Source organism: Stegodyphus dumicola, chromosome 8, assembly GCF_044657685.1.
Source record: "Stegodyphus dumicola isolate Sdum_Otavi_A_Nest chromosome 8, ASM4465768v1".
NCBI lineage: Eukaryota > Metazoa > Arthropoda > Arachnida > Araneae > Eresidae > Stegodyphus > Stegodyphus dumicola.
In genome coordinates, this window is record NC_140775.1 from 89,273,298 (window position 1) to 89,292,318 (window position 19,021).

The window sequence follows — 19,021 nt, forward strand, 5'->3', positions numbered from 1 at the left end:
CATATTAGCTATAAATTAAGTTCAGAGTGAAGCCCAGAGAACAAATAATTGAGTTAAAACATATTTACTTTACCAAATGATAGAGGTAAAAAGTATTTCCCAAACATTTCTGATCAAATGATTTCAACTTTTACTCTACCCCATCTAGTGAATCAATTTTAATACTGTAGGCAAATAGTCTACATCATATAATTCTGATAATTGTTAAGACCAGTCACTGCCATATCAAAGAGCATATTTCTAAATTGATCTGTAATAGTATGAGCAAGAACTAGCTATTTGAAACAATCTTCGTAAGAGGTTTAATAAAAAAATTATATTTCATATATCATATTCTATATATAAAAAATAGATTTTGACTAAAATTGTTAAAAAATTATGTAACTTAAAACTGTTAACTGTTGCTTATTTTATCTTGTTCAATATTTAACTTGGAAATATGACCTAAGAAATAGGTATAATGTGCATAGGATTTTCACGTTTGTAATTTAATCCAAATACAGTTAAGTGTCAAGAAGTCCAAACTATAGGGACACACTCTTTAAGAAAGAATTGCAGAAAATTCAACATTGAATTAATATCAATTTAGAATGCTACATTTCAATATTCACTTCGACTTAACTTTGATTCTTAGTTCTGACAACCATTCTGTAATCAAAGTAAAAACAATAATCAAAGTGTACATTCACAGCATGGCAATTAAGTAATCAGCAAGTATAAAAAAAATAGAAACATACACTGACAGAAATTTCTGTGTTAATGCAAATCTGACAAGTAATTAAAGAGACGGTTAGAAAACATCTGTTTTTTAGTGCTTCTTAAAGAACATATGTTACATTCTTTCTATCTTTACCATATCAGGAAAAACCTTTCTTCTGAAAGGTAATTTTAATTTAGTTTAATTAGAAATTAATTGCAAAAAGACAAATCTGGAGAACATGCAGGATGACCGAGTGCACACACTTATCTTTGAGCAGATGCAGCTCTACAAAGCAGTTACTGACCAGTGGGGAGATGCATTCTCATGCAATATAACACATTTGTAATAATGATTTCTAAATAATATACGATTAAAAATCATCAGCTTAATTCTCATATATTAAAAACAACTACTCAGCGAAATTTTTAAAATTGCAGAATTGTTTTTATATCTCACATTGTAAGATATACCTAATGTTTCAATAACCTAGGCTTCAGTTGCTCATTTCCTCAACCTTCTTTGTAAACTCTTAAAAAGCTTACAATTTGTTTTGTTCTCCCTTTTATCCTTTTCTTTTTTTCCACCGCAGTACATAGCTGGTGTCCCTCATACTTTTACCTATATTTGTACCTGTGGGCCTCGCATGACTTCCTTGTATGGCCTATTAAATTTTACACATTTTTTGCTGCATTTAAGCTTATTTCCATGAATTTCTAGTTCTCATTTAATTAATTCAGTTCTCACTTCGAGGCAAGGTAAAAATACACAAAATTTCAAAATATCTTCATCAAAATTTGTAAAATGCAAGAAAACATAAAACACCAAAACATTTAAAAAAAGAATTTTTACAATTAAAATTAAGAGTTTTTATGCAAAAACAAGCAATTCAACCAGAGGGCAGGAAGACAGATTTTTCAATACAAAAAAATGAATGTTTACTTTTGGTCCCATTTGGCAAAAAGACACTGAAGTTGGTGCACAAACTGACTTTTGCACCAAAAATTGGACAAAAAATATTCAGAGTGATTCGATGAAAAATCACAGAACAAAAACAAGTCCTCAAAATTTAGTCCTTTAGGGACAAAGCTCCTATGGACTGAAAATTTCATTAATATTCCTTATTATTATAGTTAAAAATTGCTTTCCATATATTATTAATAAATATTTGATGTCAGTCATTGATCAAAATAAGAATAAATTGTATGTGAACAATTATTTCAGTAAAATTTTTTTTTGGAAATCTAAGGTTAGAAACAGCTGCGGCAACTCAAAAAAGATTGTAACAAAATGTATACACCAAATTTGCCATTATAATCGCTTACAACAAAGATGCTAAGTTTAATAACTTACCAATATATAAGTTCACCTATATCCCTCTGTGTTCAATATATCAAGCCAATACATTGTAGCCATATACTATACGGTATGATAATATATCAGACCATATATATATCAAAGGAGATAATATACTAAATAATCCATTAGTAAATAAATTATATATACATATATATATACACACACACATACACATATATATATTGACATGATAATATATCACACCAGTATATTCACATATAAGCAAAAAATTGGAATTTTTTATACATATGGAAATTTTGAATAGAAAATTCCAGTTTTCTACAAATATATCTAGAAATATATCTACTTTAAGATGATGCTAAAATTTTTAGAGGTTATAATTCAAAATTGTTTTAAAAAATTATAAAAATTGCTTAAATATACAAATTTTTAAAATAAATCAGAATAAATACATGAATTTTAACTGGACTGAAGTTAAACCTTGAAAGAAGAAATCAAGTTAGTATAATTAAAAAAAAGATAACAAATATATACCAAACTCAGTTAATATTGCAAAGTTAAAATTTTGAGTGCTAATTTAAAAAAAAACCAGTGCAATTTTTACAAAATTTGACTGGTAGTTTTATTTGGAAATAAATAAAACTAACTATTTGGAAATAAAACCACCAGTCAAATTAATTTAAGGCACAGAATTGATATATGGAAAAAAAAAAAAAAAAAAAAAAATCGCTATGTCATTTCAGAAAAAGTCCAATCTGGCATCAAAATAACTATGTTATTTGTGTTTTCATTGTGTTACTGTGCTTTCAGGCAAAACTATATATAAATTTAATATATATCCTAAGTCATGCTTTCAAGACATGAAAAACACAAGCTGAATTTCATCAAGTGGCCTACTAAAATGAAAGACAGAGTTTTTTTTTTTTTTTTTTTTTGGTCAAACTGTTGATATGATATTATGACATAATTTTAATTTTTGAATAAGTCACATTAAGTTTGCAAACTCTGAAAATATGGTACAAAAGGTATAGTACCGATTTTTAAAATTAGGCTAACTAAAAGTCAAATGAAGAAACTTAGTTTTAACATTAATTTAAAATTAGGCTTTTATTTTTCTGCAGTCATTTAATTTATTACCCTTTCATTTACCCTAAATTTCAACTTTTAACTAAAATTAGGCTTGAACTTCAGATTAATGCTCATTTTAGAGAAAAACTTTACGAATTTCTTATAAAACCAAATACTAAGAAACATTTGGCTAGCAAAATATATTGGCTCAGAGGAACCAGTGCCATATTTCCTTAAAACGTAAAGAGACTTCGTATAAAACTAATGTCAATCTAAGACTGAATTTCACCTCATTTTATGTAACTGTCATGCTTCTCTTATTGTATTATAATATTTTTAAAAATTATTAAAAAAACATTTTTATGTTTAAATAATTATTAAAAAATTTCAATATCTTAAGCTCATGTATCGATCTTATTTATTTCATGTTAATATGAATTTCTTACTGCAACATACGAAATAATAAAATAAAAGAGAAACATGACAGAATAGCAATACCGTGCAAAAATCTTTACATAGCATTTATTAATTAAAAACTTATTCATCCGATTTTAAAAAACTGAGAATAAAAAGCATAGCTAATTTCATTATAGCACTGTAGTTGAATAATTTTTAGTGCTTTACTTATTTTAGTCATTATTCAGTTTTCCAGTTTTAATTTAATTAAGCAGAACAGATTGCATTTTACCCGCATGAGCAGAATGGCTTTATTTGAAAATTTATACTAATTATAGATAGCAATAATTTTTGCTTAAAAGCAATAACTTCTGACACTGATAAAGTATTAAACATAATCGATATATGTAACACAATGAAGTAAAAAATTTCTTCTACTGCAGAAATACAATATAGCAAAACTACGTGTAATTTCTTCAAATCTATGTAAGTGAAAATTATTCTAAAAGAAAATATTGAATATAAATAACCTAGTTGTGTGACCTGATCTTCAAGTTCCATAACTTTAAGCTGCAAAGATCCTTTATCTTCTTCTAGCTCAGCAATATGCTGATGGAGTTCAAGTATTTCTTTTGGTTTTTCTTCATTAGCCTAATGTATCAGATCAAAGACATACATATATCTGCTATAAGTACAATACAGGAAAAGACAGAATCAAAAGTAATAAAAATTTACTATATATGGCAATAACGCATAATTAAAAAATACACATATTCTTCAAGATGGAAGTAAAAATCTAATACTTTTAAAAAAATCAAAATTAGACGTAAAGAAAGTTTATGCTTCATGAAAATAACTGTTTAAATACAATAATTAAAATACATAATATAGGTCTTAAAAAGCATTTTCTTTAGGAATTATTTCAGGGTTTTCTTTAAATTTTAATTTCTAATTTCCTTATTTTTTCCTCATTTCCCTTAAGCAAACGTTTCCTCACCAAACACTTAATTTAGTAACAGTTAGTTGCTAAATTAAATGTTTCCATTTAATTTAGTAACAAGCTTTTACATTTCCTCACCTCACATTTAATTTAGTAACAGTTGCTTACTAAATTAAATGTGACTAAATGAAAAATAGTAAATTTTGTAGTAAATGCATAACTTTATGCATTTACTACAAAATACAATAAAATAACTAAGAACATTATAAAAATGAAACAAATATAGATTTAAAATATTCATGTGGATAAATTTTTAAAAAGAAATATTAAATGTTGGAAAATTGTTCATTTTGTGGAAGTTCATAATAATACACTATTCATAATAAATCTCAGTCCCATGGTTGTTCAAAATACAAGAAAGCTGTGCATTGATAAAATAATATGAGATGAGTAAAATGCTTTGCGCAAGAAAATCAAAGATTAATATCACTCTTCCCATATTTTAAAACGGGCAATTTTCGTCTATTCGTTAACGTTTAAAACATTAATTACTTTTACTATTTGAAAGGAATGACTTTTATCCCCTTTTCTCACTGTCTTGATTTTTTGAAAAAAGTTCTGATTTTCTTGACATTTTGAAATATATACAGTACAAAGTCCGTAATCCGGACTCGTTCAGACTTCGGCGATTCCGGATAAGGGGTTTTTCCGGATTATAGATCATCAATTTAAATCTGGTAAGATAACATGCAGAAATTATACAATTAAAAATATCAAACCATAATTCATGAAATAAAGAGCAATTATGATCTAAAGGGTATCAAAATTTACAAAAAAAAAAAAAAAAAAAAAAAAAAAAAGCTTAATATTTATTTGTTTATTTATTAAGCATTTTTTCAATGTAAGTTGTTTAAGTTGCTTCGTTTTTTGTACTAATACTTTCTCTTTAATTTTATAAACAGACATGATTTCTTGTTCAGTTACAAAGTTCCACTGTTCAAGTCCAGTAATTGCTGTGTCGAGAATACAGACTAACTTGTCAATCGAAATTTTTTCATTTTCAATAACCTGTCTGTCACTTTCTTCACTAATGGATTTCTTCTTTTTCTGGATCTAGAGCCATACTACAGATTTCACCATCCGTTCGTTAACTGATTGATGATTGGGGCATTGTCGTCGCAATGAAAAACTTCTGTTATATCATCTTCATTTATTACCACTTCTCCACACATTTCTTTACAAAATCCAATAACTGGAAAATTTCACCTTTAGTCTGCGATGTCCAAAAACCTTCAGATTCGCAGCCATCATCTTGATCATCCTCAATAAGAAATGTGGTAGCTGGCTATAAATTATGCCAAGCATTTTTTAACATATCTGGAAACACATCCTCCCACAATCTTGCGATGCTCCATACAGCAGATTTTATGCTAAAAATTTTCAAAAAGTCTTGAATAGTCTTGCCATTGTTCAAGAAATTTTACATAAATTTAAAAAATGCTACTTTATATTTGCATTTCAGCGCGTGCACTATTCCCATATCCATACGTTGAATGATAGACGTACAATTTGGAGGGAAGAATAATACAGATACATTATCTTTCATTAAAACTTTCAAGTAAAGTATGCGCCAAACAGTTGTCAACAATCAGGACTATTTTTGAGTCATCATGTAAAGCAACCAAATTCAAAGTCACTGAGCCGTTGGGTATAAAATGATTTTCAAACCAATCATTCATCAACGCTTGTGTCATCCATGCTCTTTTATTTGTGCGATATATAAAGAGGAAAATCATTACTCCTTTAAATGCTCAAGGTCATGCATGTTTTCTGATTATGAAAAGCTTGCACTTGTGCATTCCTGCAGCACTTGCACACGCTAAAATTGTCAGTCTCGCTTTGGAATCTTTGACACCAGTTGGAGCCTTTTCTGTAGAGGTTGCCAAGGTATTTCGCGGTACATATTGCCAGAAAAGACCAGTTTCATCAGTGTTGTAAATTTGTTCTGGAGATAATTGTTCACTAGTAATGAGTTCAATGAATTCATCTGCGAATTGTTCAGCAGCTTCCGTATCAGTTGAAGCTTTTTCACCTGAAATTCTTAATTGTCTTATACCATGGCGATTTTTAAATTTGGTTAACCAACCTGTCGAATATGTGCACTCAGTGTTTAAGTTCATTTCTTCATGAAATATTTTGGCTTGAGCCATTAGCATTGGACCCATCAATGGCACGCCCTTGCTACGACGCTGTCTGACTCATTCAATCATCAGTTTGTCATGATCGTCACTTTTAGCATAATGAACCCTTTTTCTGTTATTTATTGCAAGTGGGGTGTCAGAATCCACAAAAAATTCAAAAAGTTTCTTTTTCTTTTTGCTTATGTCATATAACAGTTGACTTTCTAATGTCATACTCCTCCCATAATTTTGAGACAGATATGCCTTTATCCATTTTTTGCAGCAATTCCACTTTTTGTTTGACGGACATTGAAACATGCTTTTGCTTTATAGATCCTTTGGCAGCTCCAGAATTGGAAACTCTTTTTGACATAATCGAAAGTTCAAGCTTAATTTTTATAAAATTGCTCTAACAGCCTGCAAAATATAATAAGCCGGATCCAATTAGAAGATTAAGGAACAGCGCAATCTGCAACATTAACTGAAATGCCTTATAATCAGTAATGATAATTTTAGCCTAGCTTATACCGTCCATTATACATTAAATAAGCATGCGTAAAGTATACAAAAAAAAAAAAAAAACGTTTGTGGCTTTGAGGTACGTATTATACATCCTTCCGGATAAAGGATGTTCGGATTATAAACTTTGTACTGTATATATATATATATATATATATATATATATATACACACACAAGGTCGTTAAAATTAACACACCCCTACTCTGAGCTCTCTATACATCGAATTACAGAGTGTAAAGGCCCCCAAAATTGTTGAACATACTATTCAAGACATGGTCTATGTTCTATGTGGGAAAAAAAAAATTGCACTGTGTAATGGAAAATGTGCTAAAAAGGCACAAATAATAATAATAATAATAATAATAATAATAATAATAATAATAATAATAATAAAAAAAGACATGAAGCATGGAATTTTTCTTGTTAATTTCTATTGCTGATATGAAAAAAAAGAACACAAAAAAATTAAGAAACTTAAACTGCCATTGTAAGTGCAATTTCGTTCTCTGGCCATCTCGTTCTCCAGATCTTAATCCATGCGATTTTTAACTGTGGGGTTACTTAAAAAATCTTGTTTAATCGACGATATCTGGTAACTTTGGCAGATTTGCATGACAGTATCACTCTGCATGTCAGAAGCATCTCAATCGGCCAATTACGATCCTCAGTTGAACAAGCTGTCCACAGATTGCAGATTTTAAATCTTGAAGAAGGAAACCATATTCAGCAGCTTCCCTTGTATCGATAAGGTCTTTGTGATATGACTGTTTGGTACGTTTTAATAAAATGTGTCATAAAGTGTATTTTGTGTCTTTTCAGCATATGTTCTGTTGTAGAGTGCTATGCATCGGTGTTTCTGGAACTAATTTCGTTTTTCACGTAATCCATTTCCCTATGTCTTGAATAGTCTGTTTAACAATTTTGGAGCCTTTACACTCAGTAGTTCAATGTATAGAGAGCTCAGAGTAGGTGTGTTTGAATTTTAATCACCTTGTACATATTTTCAATAACTTGTGTTCGATTCTTTACACTGTTCGAGTCTATGTTCAAAAAGGGCTACCAATGCCTCAACAAGATACACTGATACTGCTTATAGAAAAAGAGATGAAAGCTCATTTAACAGTGCAGAAACATAAAAATATTTGAAAATTCTAATTTAAATATAACAAAATAAAATCCCATAAATAAGCAAAATTACTCCACAGAACATGAAACAGTATCTTAAAAATGCAATGATAATATTCAGTCTATAGGCAAGAAATGTGAATAGTGCAACATCTGTCTATGCTCCAAAGTTGAATGTAACAGTGTAAAATTTACATTTATGGAAAACTCTCTAACTTAAAAACTCCGTAAATGGATTTGACTGTAAATAATTTAAATGCGCAGCATAAAAATTCACGAACAGAAGTTGGAAGCGGCTGAAAGCAAAAAGAAGTGAAGCAATGAATCTTTCAAAGAATAATTCAAAGAAAATATAAATGATAAAGATATACATTTTATATTTTAGTTTAGTTCCAGATATAGCACATGTTTTTCCTCTGCAGCACTTTGCTACTACTATACAATTGCCATTATATAAATTTAATTTTATCAACATATTTTTAGCTTTTTTAGAATGCTATTTTCATCTTACAAAAATTAAAATAAGCGATTCTTAAAATCATAAGAATTCGCAGTGTATAACATAAAAATGAAATCAACCACACCTTTTCTAATATACCTGAATAAATAATGTTATGAATTTTATATATATATATAGAGAGAGAGAGAAGTCATTTTAATGATATTTTACATAAATCATAGTATCTCTTGTATAACGTAACATGAAATGCCTTGAGAATGCAATGTGCTACCAGAAAAATAAGATTATAAAAGCGAGTCCACTTAACATTGAAGCAAATGACTATCTCACCATACTGACGAGTTAGCACCTAGATCGCAATAGCTCTGGCAACCAATTTCTGCCACCAAATTCGGCGAGAAACTGCCAAAAGTTTCCAAAACTTAGCAAAATTTCAGTCCAATTCCTGTGCTTATATGTAACTGTAACCACATTTGGCCCTATGTAACTATGTGTATGCTTTCCAGCAATTTCGAGAAATTGAAATTACTGGAAATTTCTCGGTACCTGGTGAAAACTATACAGTCAAAAGTCGTTAATTTGGACACCCATAATCCGGAATGATCTATAATCCGGATCTGATAGCTACAAACTTTCTGCGCATGCGCCGCGTTGACACATACGCATAGACGTTTACGCGTGCACGTAAGACCTTTACGACTGCACATATGCGTGTGTGCAAGTGCCGAATACGTTTTCGCGTGCGCGTTTAATGTATAACGGACGGTATAAGCTAAAATTATCTAATTATCTATTTCAGTTAATGTTGATGCGTTGTTCCTTAATCTTCGAAGCCCACCAGCGGCCGAGCGGTAAAGTCGCTGAACACTGGTAGTTCGGTCCGAGGTTCGAATCCCGCGAACGGGCTGGCTGCATGGGTGTTTTCGTGGTTTTTCCCATGTGTAACATAAATACAAGCCAGTTTCCCTTAGAAAGTCCTCCACGAAAGGCATCCCTCCCCTTAGGCAGATAGCCCTAGTGTGCTTTGCCATAATTAAATACACCAACACCAACCTTAATCTTCGAACTGGATCCGGCTTATTACTTTTTTCAGACTGTAAGAGCAATTTTATAAAAGTAAACTTGAACTTTCGATTATGTCAAATAGAATTTCCGATGCTGGAACTCCCAAAGGATCTACAAAACGAAAGTATGTTTCGATGTCCATCAAACAAAAAGTGGAATTGCTGCAAAAAAATGGATAAAGACATGAAGAAGGTGACAGAGAGGTTAGTGAAAACGAAAACATTTTGATTGACAAGTTAGTCAGTATTCTCGGCACAGCAATTATGGGACTTGAACAGCGGAACTTTGTAACTGAATAAGAAATTATGTCTGTTTATAGAATTAAAGAGAAAGTATTATCACATAAAATGAAGCAACTTAAACAACTTACATTGAAAGAAATGTTTAATAAAGTAAACAAATAAATATTAAGCTTTTTTTTTTTTTTTTTTTTTTGTAAATTTTGATACCCTTTAGATCATAATTGTTTTTTATTTCATAAATTACGGTTTCATATTTTTAATTTTAGAATTTCTGCATGCCATTTTACGAGATTTAAACTGATGATCTATAATCCGGAAAAATCGATAATCTGGAATCGCTGAAGTCCCGATGAGTCCGGATTAACGACTTTTGACTGTATAAGAATAAACAAAGCATCAGTTCTCAGAGTTTTTAGTTCAGACTGGACTTCCGAGTATTAAGAGATCTCCAAGCAAGCTTCACGCTTTAGATGTGCTTGTATTATGCTGTATTTAATATTCTTAGTAGTTTAGAGTGGTAACTACTGATTATACTCTGTCATACTGAGAACAGCTGTTCGAGTACTTTTGTGGAAAGGTCCAGACCTGTAAAGCATATCGTTTGGGAAAAATAAATTTTACCAAGCTATCACTATTCTGTCAGAAACAATTACTTTCAGTGTTAACACAGAAATGTTCAGTATTTATTTATTTATTGTTTTTTTTTTTTTTTTTTTTTTTTTTTTTTGAGAATTCACCTTTTCTCAATTCTGAATATGTGCCTTTTTCCCCCCTATTTTTCAAATTTTAATTTTGTTTCTGATAGTGCCTTTTACTTTTTGGACTTTTTTTGCAACAATCTTTAACTTTAAAGAAAAGTTTAAGAGGCAATAACGAACTTAAAATGTATTTACTAAATGGCATAGAAATGAAGCATCTACCAGCAGCTAATCTATTTGCGCAGTAATCACCATTTCATATTCTATTGAAAGCACCTCTCTAGGTGGATTTCAAGCCCTGTAATGATCTGAGATATCCTGATCCCCATAAATCATATTTTAAATACTACTGAAAGAAAGCAAAGAGAATAAATTTAAATATATATCTCAGCTATCCTACAATCTAGATACTTGGCTATAAGAACTTGATATGTGACTTTAACACTTAATATGTGACAGTGAAGTTTAAAATACACTAATACTTTATAGTAATACCTAAATTAATAATAAAACATATACCAAGATTTAAAAAATAATAATGTACATGCCTGGAACATACTTCATCTTAAATACAGCAGAGAGCTATAAATATCTTCATGCTTAAAAAAAAGGTACAATCTAAGCAACCATTGTAAATTTTTATAAATATTTCTGCTTGTTCATAATTTGGTTTTATATAATGTCACGCTTTTGTTTTTTATTACTTATTTATTTAGTGCATTTTATAGAATAATTGTATACTTTAGTTAATATATGTTTATAAGTGTTCATTTCACACATTATTTTGCAGTTATAAATTCTGAATTAACTGATAATGGAATTTAAAGACAGTTCAAATAAAACAGATGATTTAAAAAGGAATCTCCTTACTAGATCTTGATGACATTTGGTGATTTGAAGCCAACTTGGCAACATTCTGAAAGTCTCTGGAAAATACGTTTTGAAAGCCCTAGAAGCAATTTTTGTTCACGGTTCCAGAAGTGCCTTTCCTCCCCATTCAACAGCATAAACATAACAAACTTAACAGCATAAACAGGAGGCTATGAGGAGCTGTGAGCAAATTGGATCCAAATTCTTGGTGTTGTTTGCATTGTTGAGTTTTCTGCTCAGGGATTACTGCTTTACATTTTGCTTTGTGAGTGATTTTAGTCATCAGTATTATTCCTCATATGTTCAAGAACATTTTGAATTATCTCTATTCTCCTTCAATTATTCTCTGAGAATTATTTTCCCTCTCAAGCTGGAATAAAGTTTTAAGTTTTTCCTATTCATCTGGAGCAGTTATTTAAAGAGTGAAATCCTTATCATGCAAAAATGTTGACAATGAATGAAATACCTAAAATGCATTTTCGCATTTACGGTATTGAGTGGGAAGCCTTCCAATAAATTTTTTAAATGAATAATGATAAGCATTTTCAAGAGTAAAATGGAAGAAAGAAATTACCTTTTTTAATGCATTAAGTTCACGTTCCAAAGCTTTAAGTTTTGTTCTTTCTTTCACCCTAGCTTTCAAAACTTTGTTCTCAGACTGACTACTAAAGTCATCAAGGGCTTTTTGAAGTTCTGCTACATGACATTTTTCCTTTTCCAGATTTTTCTTTAAATCTTCAACTTCACCTGGGAAGAGAGGGATTAAAAAGTTTGATCTCTGGAAAAATCACACAATAGCATACAATACAAACAAAAATTAAACTTTTCTGAGCAAATGGCCTAGTACTATGTTAGAATTACTCATATTAAAATAATCACAAAACGTATTATTGTATATTTGCATATTTTTTAGACCAGGGGCTGGCTATAATACAATATACCTAAATAAGATTCCTGAAAAATATAAATTTTATTAACTCACTTTTGATTTAATAAGAAAGTACACCTGGAATTAAGTTTCTGCTGCTATGTACATGATAGCAACACTTAGTCAATCAGCTGCTAATTTCACCAAACAAGCAATATAAATTATTTGCTAAAAAATTATAATAATGTTGATTAATGATCCAAATAAGTTAGAAGGCAGTTGATCATTGAGTTAATGTTCCAAATGAGCAGGGAAGGAGTTTTCCCCTGCTCATTTGGAACATTAATCAGAATAAATTTCTTAATGGGTCAGGTTATTTTTATTAATTACACAATAAGACAAACAATATGGATTATAATTCTTTGAATATCATTTTCCCAGACAATCTTTTCAACTCATTTTGACTGTGCATTGCATAACGAAAGATTTGAAATGTATAAGGTAATCTCTGCAAACATTTTTCATTTTCTATCCTTAAGATGCTTAAAAAAACTAGAATTGCAGGTTTTAAACTATATATATGAATGAAAATGAAAGCTGTGTATATACGTTAAAGTGCGGAAATCAGTTATTTTGCAGATTATCATGTTAAACTGCATATTAACTAGGGTGATCCATTAAAGTATGGAAAATTGTTTCATTTTTAAAATTATCCAGATAACCTGCACATTAGCTGCTAGGCACTTGTTAAAGTGAAAATAAGATCTTTGCTAGAACAACAGATATGTTTCTTTATGCTTAAAACAGCCATCACTTACACTTCTGAATTGTTGATTGGGAAAGATTTCAGAAAATGTTAATACCAATCTAAATGTCCCACAAATAGGTGTGCCAGTCACAATATCCAACTGCTACGTAATTTAAAGTGACACTAATATCTTTAGATTGCACTAATAAGTGAGCCTAATTTTATCATATGTTTTGCAAATTCCTTTCCTTAATAATATTTTAAATGGTTTTCATTCTTTGGATTATAATTTTTTAATTGATTGTTGATTGTTTGATTGTACTAACTTAATTTTTTAGATATTGAAAAATAAATATATAACATTATGTTAAGTATACAGAAATTTTGCTGTTGCTCTAGCAAAGATCTTATTTCAGTTTAATGAGCGCCAAGTAAGCAATGTGCAGATTTGCGAATGCCTGTAAGTAATGTGCTAAGTGGAAGGAGAAGGAAAGGAACTGAGAGAAACATACTTTAGATCTTTAATGATATGGAAAACAATATGCAAACTTTTTAATGATATGGAAGCTGTTAATGGGCACATTATGTAAGTAAAATAGGGAAAATTCTTGATTCCACACTTTAATGAAGAAAATCAGTTAATCTACAGATTAACTAGGAAATGTGCACATTAATGACTTTCGTGCTTTAGGGGTAATATATATACATTTTCATGTTTATTCTGCCCTTTATTCATAGTCTGTTATTTTCTTATATTCTTGTTGAACATGATAAAACTGTTGTACATAATTTTGATTTATCAAAGAACATAAACAACAATTAACTTCCTTCAATAAGACAAAAAATGCCGCCCAACTAGTATAGTGGTTTGCGTCGCTGAATGCTGTGCTGAAGGGCTCAGGTTTGAGAGAAGGCATGGATGTTTGTAAATGTATAGTGTTGGTGCGGCATGGTGGCACTCTAAATATGTGGTAAACTGAAAGTGTTCTCATGTGGTTTGATGGAAGGGGAGAGGGGTGGGAGATCCTCAGATCCCACTCCTGGGTGCTCTCCATCAAAATTGGGGGCGGGGGAGGTGAACTGAGCCAAATCGCACTATCACCTGTTAGGTACTCAAAGCTGTTGCCAATATCAGGCGTAATCTAGCAATTCTTGCAACGAGGAATTTCATGGGCTTGAGCTGACCATATCAGACAAGTGAGCTTAAGCAACAACAAGACAAAAAATATATAAAATAACAAACATAGTTCTTCCATTCTAAGAATACGCTTCTTAATTTTAATAGCAAAAGACTTATAAAAATAAAAGAAAAGAAAATTAATGAAACATAATACTTAAATATTTCTAGTAAGCATCTCTTTAATTATCTAACTTATTTATTATCAACAAAAGTACTCATATATAAATCAATAATTTGGATGATTTTATTACCTTGAAATAAATGGCAATTAAAAAAAAAACTTTTATTCTAAGGTATATCCTATTATTTTATGACATTTATAGAAAGAAAAAAAAATACATTTTAGAATTTAAGGACTGAGGTAAAGAAATATAAATAAATAATATAGAGAAATATAAATTCTTCTCTTTCTTGATGCAAACAGATTTAGCAAACTGTTCATTTGTGATATACCAGCTTATCAAAATTTAATGTTCATTTTTTATATTTATTTCATATACAGGGAAAACTACTTTAGCATGACAAGCAAGGAAACAACATGACAAGCAAGGAAACAAACAGAAGAAAAATTTTAGCTTAAAATATTACAATACATAAAAAAAAAAGAAGCCTTTACACACCTTCAATTTCTTTATTATACATTTCACATTGCTTAGCAGCATTTTCTTGGACAATAACTACCTTCTTTTGAAGCTCAGCATTTTTAACAGATAATTCATATCGAGCAGATTCCAAATTTTTTGCAACTAATTCACTATTTTTCAATTTCTGGTCTTTTTCTAATATTTCATTTTCAAGCCCTGCAATATGCTCTTTATACTTTTCTAATTGCACTTTCCACTCACTCTCGGCTGATGCAAAATTTTCCTGCATTATTTTCATCTGATCACGAGTTTCATCCAACTCACTTATGACTGTCTGACCTTTGCGTCCTAGGTCTTCAGCCATTAACTGCAAAAGAACAACATTAATATAAAATCCCTGCATGAGAAATACACTACTAGACATTAAAATGCTACAGCAGGAAGGAAAGCAAATAGAAAAATCTTTTTTATTTTACATATACAATATAACAGGATGAAGACATGATTAAATTTGCATGTGGTTTCAGGTGCACAAACTGCCACCTCGGGCACTGAAATTAGCTGTAACCTGGCTAGGCATTAAATTGAACTGAGCTTGGATAAGATATGGGTACTCCATTCCATGTGGTTTCTACTCTATGCTGGAGTTTTCAAATCATAGTGACTGGGCATCCCAGCCATCCATCACTAGTGGGTGAAAGATCTGAAGAATAAGCTGACCAGCATAACAGTCAAAAACTTTCTGCATTGAGGAAGATCAGGACAGCACATGAAATATGCGACTGCACATTATCTAGCTGAATGGAATCATGCAGGTCTCAAAGATAGGGCACATCCACAGACCTTAACACATCAGAAATATGATGTGAGTGTCCACATTACCAGCTACTCAAACAGCAATGTGTATCCAGTGGCATCCCAGGTGCTGTGCCCATATCATGATGATGAATTCAAGTTTGAAATGTTCATTCTCCTCAAGGCCTCCACAGATGAATGTGTCCATCATGATGCTATGTTTATGATGCAGAACCAAGATTAGTATGAAAAAATGACATGGTGCCACTCTTATGCCCTGTGTTGTTGTCTATAACACCTGTCTCTGCTGCAGGGTCAAGAGAAGCCACAACAATGTATGTCGTGCTGACAGTCTGTGGTGTTGCATGCATCGTCATACTGTCTTTGTGGACACTTGTTGTCCTATACATAAGCCACGTTCCTAACTAACGTATGTAAGCTGGCTGTAGGATCTCGCAAGGCCAAGAAGACAACACATCGATCCTGTTGGGCATTAATGGCCTGGTGCTACTGAGATCTTGAATGGCATTCAATGTGGCCCTCCATATTGACCTTCATACCACTCATAAATTTCATATTCAGCTGACAGTCATAGGACCACTGATTGCAGATTATTATTTCACCTAGAATAGGATTCTCAATAAAATGGCACAGCTGCAAGGGTTTTTATAATTTCCTTATTTTCATATGATTTGTATAATTATTTATTACTACGATTCCAATCATTTATTCCATGTGTGACTCTTGCATTAGTAAACATCTGAACACTGGCAGGATAAATTTCATACCTAGAAATTCTACTGTATACCCTGCTTAAAATTATACAAATTTAAAAATACTAATTTCCAAACCTCAATCTTTACAAAAAAATGAATATATAATGAGATTTTCAAGGATACCTAAAATAAGGAATATTTCCCTAGAACAGCTTTAATATTATTTTATATAGAAGAGGTTTTTTTGTTGTTGTTGTTGTTAAATTTATGAAAATCCTGCCATATTTGATACACAGTGCTATTTTCAAATTTCTTATTTTGTTCACTTATTATAAATTACAAAAAAAGAGAGGAAGAAAAAATTATAAGTTAGGGAAAAGATATTACCTTCTATTCCCTCACCCTTTAATTTCAGATAAAATTATGATTATTTCTAAATTACAAAAAAATATTTTACTCTTACAAAAGTAATTATAAATTTAGAGCCTGATTTATTGACTTACCTGAACAGCACGATTCCTCTGCTGTAAAACCTCATCTTTTTCTTTGATATGTTCTTGTAAGTCCATTATTTTCTTTTCATTTTCTAAAATTTGATTATTTAATTCTAATATTTTTGAATCTTTGTACACAATCTGAGCATACATTTCTTGAACATTTGAATCCTTCTGGAATAAACATTTATAGTTTTAAGAGCTTCAAAGAGATTATTTTTATTTATTAATAACATGTAACTGAATCACAACACTCAATAATAATCAACTACCAAAAACCAAGAGATATCAAATAAATATCAAGTAATTAAATAGATATTTTTACATTGATTGATAAAAAGTAATTTAGTTTAACAGTTTCAAAATGTGGTAAGTTATTTTATACATTCATAATAATTTTATATATTTTATACATTTATAATAATATCCAACATTTTTTCCTCTGTATCAAATGATCTAAAAGATTTTTATAATAAGTAATCTAAACGTGCATATAATAATTTTGAGGATATAAAGATACTCAAAACTAATAACTGAACAGCAATAGAAAAGAACTGAATATATACTAGACCTTTTAAAATTGTATCTTATGTTAAAATATCATATAAATCGGTTAAAAATGCATATTAAAAAAAGCCATTATTAAACTAAAACAGTAAACTAAATTTAAAATAAAATTAAAATAGTTAAAAGTTTAACAACATTTTATATTCCTTCTACAACAAAAAAATTAAGAGATTATAATAACAGTGATTAAATTTTCTTAATACTTTAAACTAAAAAAATTCTACATGTTTAAAAATTTTTGGATCCACCTCATTTCGGAGGCTTTAAAACTGAACACACTAGCAAAGACAAATTTTAATTCAATTATCAAATACTTTCCAGAGTTTAAAAAAATCATTGAATATGAATTGAAATACGAAAACTGAATGTAATTTATGAATAATTATGTAAATGTTTGAAATCATAAAAGCTCTTCATTTTTTAAAATTACAGTCGATTCCAGTTAATCGGACCACATCGGGAAGCGATCGTTTTGGTCCTAATAACCGGCTGGTCCGATTACACGAATATGTTCAATTATGTTGCAAACAGTAAATGTAAATGTAAATCATGTACTAAAATGCAATTATGACCTTTATTGCGGAGTACACACGTATGGCAAACATACATGTATTAACAAGAACTACAGTCAAATTTTTTTCATTTAGAAAATTAATTTAGAAACAAATTCTAAGAAACAATCTCCACGATACTCAGCATGCAAGCACAATAAAAACAAGTTCTTACCAAGTTTCAGTCAACATTTGAAGAACTTATCCATTGTGATCTGACGCGTGCTCTTGACGGACTGCAGGCAAACGAAATCACCACAAACATCCAACGCAGCAATGGGACTGCCTTCATTTCCCTCCTGCATGAAATACCGACGCAAAGTTTAAATGCATTTCCTCGCATCCTGCGTTGTCAATTGTGCCAATTTATTAGCGGCATCATCATCATCATTTCTTGGTCTTCCAATGCTGTCATGTGTTTTGTTGCAACTTGAGCAACGATTGCAGCACCGTAATCTTCATTTTCATCGTAGCATTGAAGCTCGTTGTTAATGGATAAAAATTCTTCGCAATTTTGTACCTGTTGAAGTTCCACATGTCCGTTATCATTTTTACTTTCAATGACCATATCCACATCCATCTCCAAAACCAAGTGCTTAAAGCCACAGTGAGAAAAACAGTTCTGAATTGTCTCACTGCTCACTTTTCGCCAGCTATTGGCCACAATTGTAACTGCTTGTAATATGTTGACCTTTGCACTGACTTTGCTGGCTTTTGACGATTAGGTCAGCAAACTTTCTTCAATTGCTTCAGGGATGTAATTAACCAACCTTGCACAATAAAGGGTCTTCAAATTTTTGATGATGCCGATGTCCATTGGCTGGACCAAAGCTGTGGTCCTGAGAGGTAAAAATTCCAGTTGGATGTTCTTCAAGCAATCTAAATAAGGACATGTTGCACAATTAGTAAGAAGCAGCAGCACTTCTCTCGACTGCC

General features: G+C 30.7%; 1 protein-coding gene across 2 annotated transcripts in view; it reads right to left on the reverse strand.

The window, feature by feature from the left end:
• Window positions 1-19,021, reverse strand: part of LOC118192388 (uncharacterized) — a 166,753-nt gene that overhangs the window by 98,852 nt on the left and 48,880 nt on the right. For both annotated transcript variants that reach the window (XM_085822103.1, XM_085822102.1), the window contains exons 6-9: window positions 16,977-17,141; window positions 14,999-15,329; window positions 12,157-12,329; window positions 4,012-4,132 (exon numbers count right to left, since the gene is read on the reverse strand). In XM_085822103.1, coding sequence (XP_085678229.1) covers window positions 4,012-4,132; window positions 12,157-12,329; window positions 14,999-15,329; window positions 16,977-17,141 — 790 coding nt within the window. The remainder of the gene's footprint in view (window positions 1-4,011; window positions 4,133-12,156; window positions 12,330-14,998; window positions 15,330-16,976; window positions 17,142-19,021) is intronic.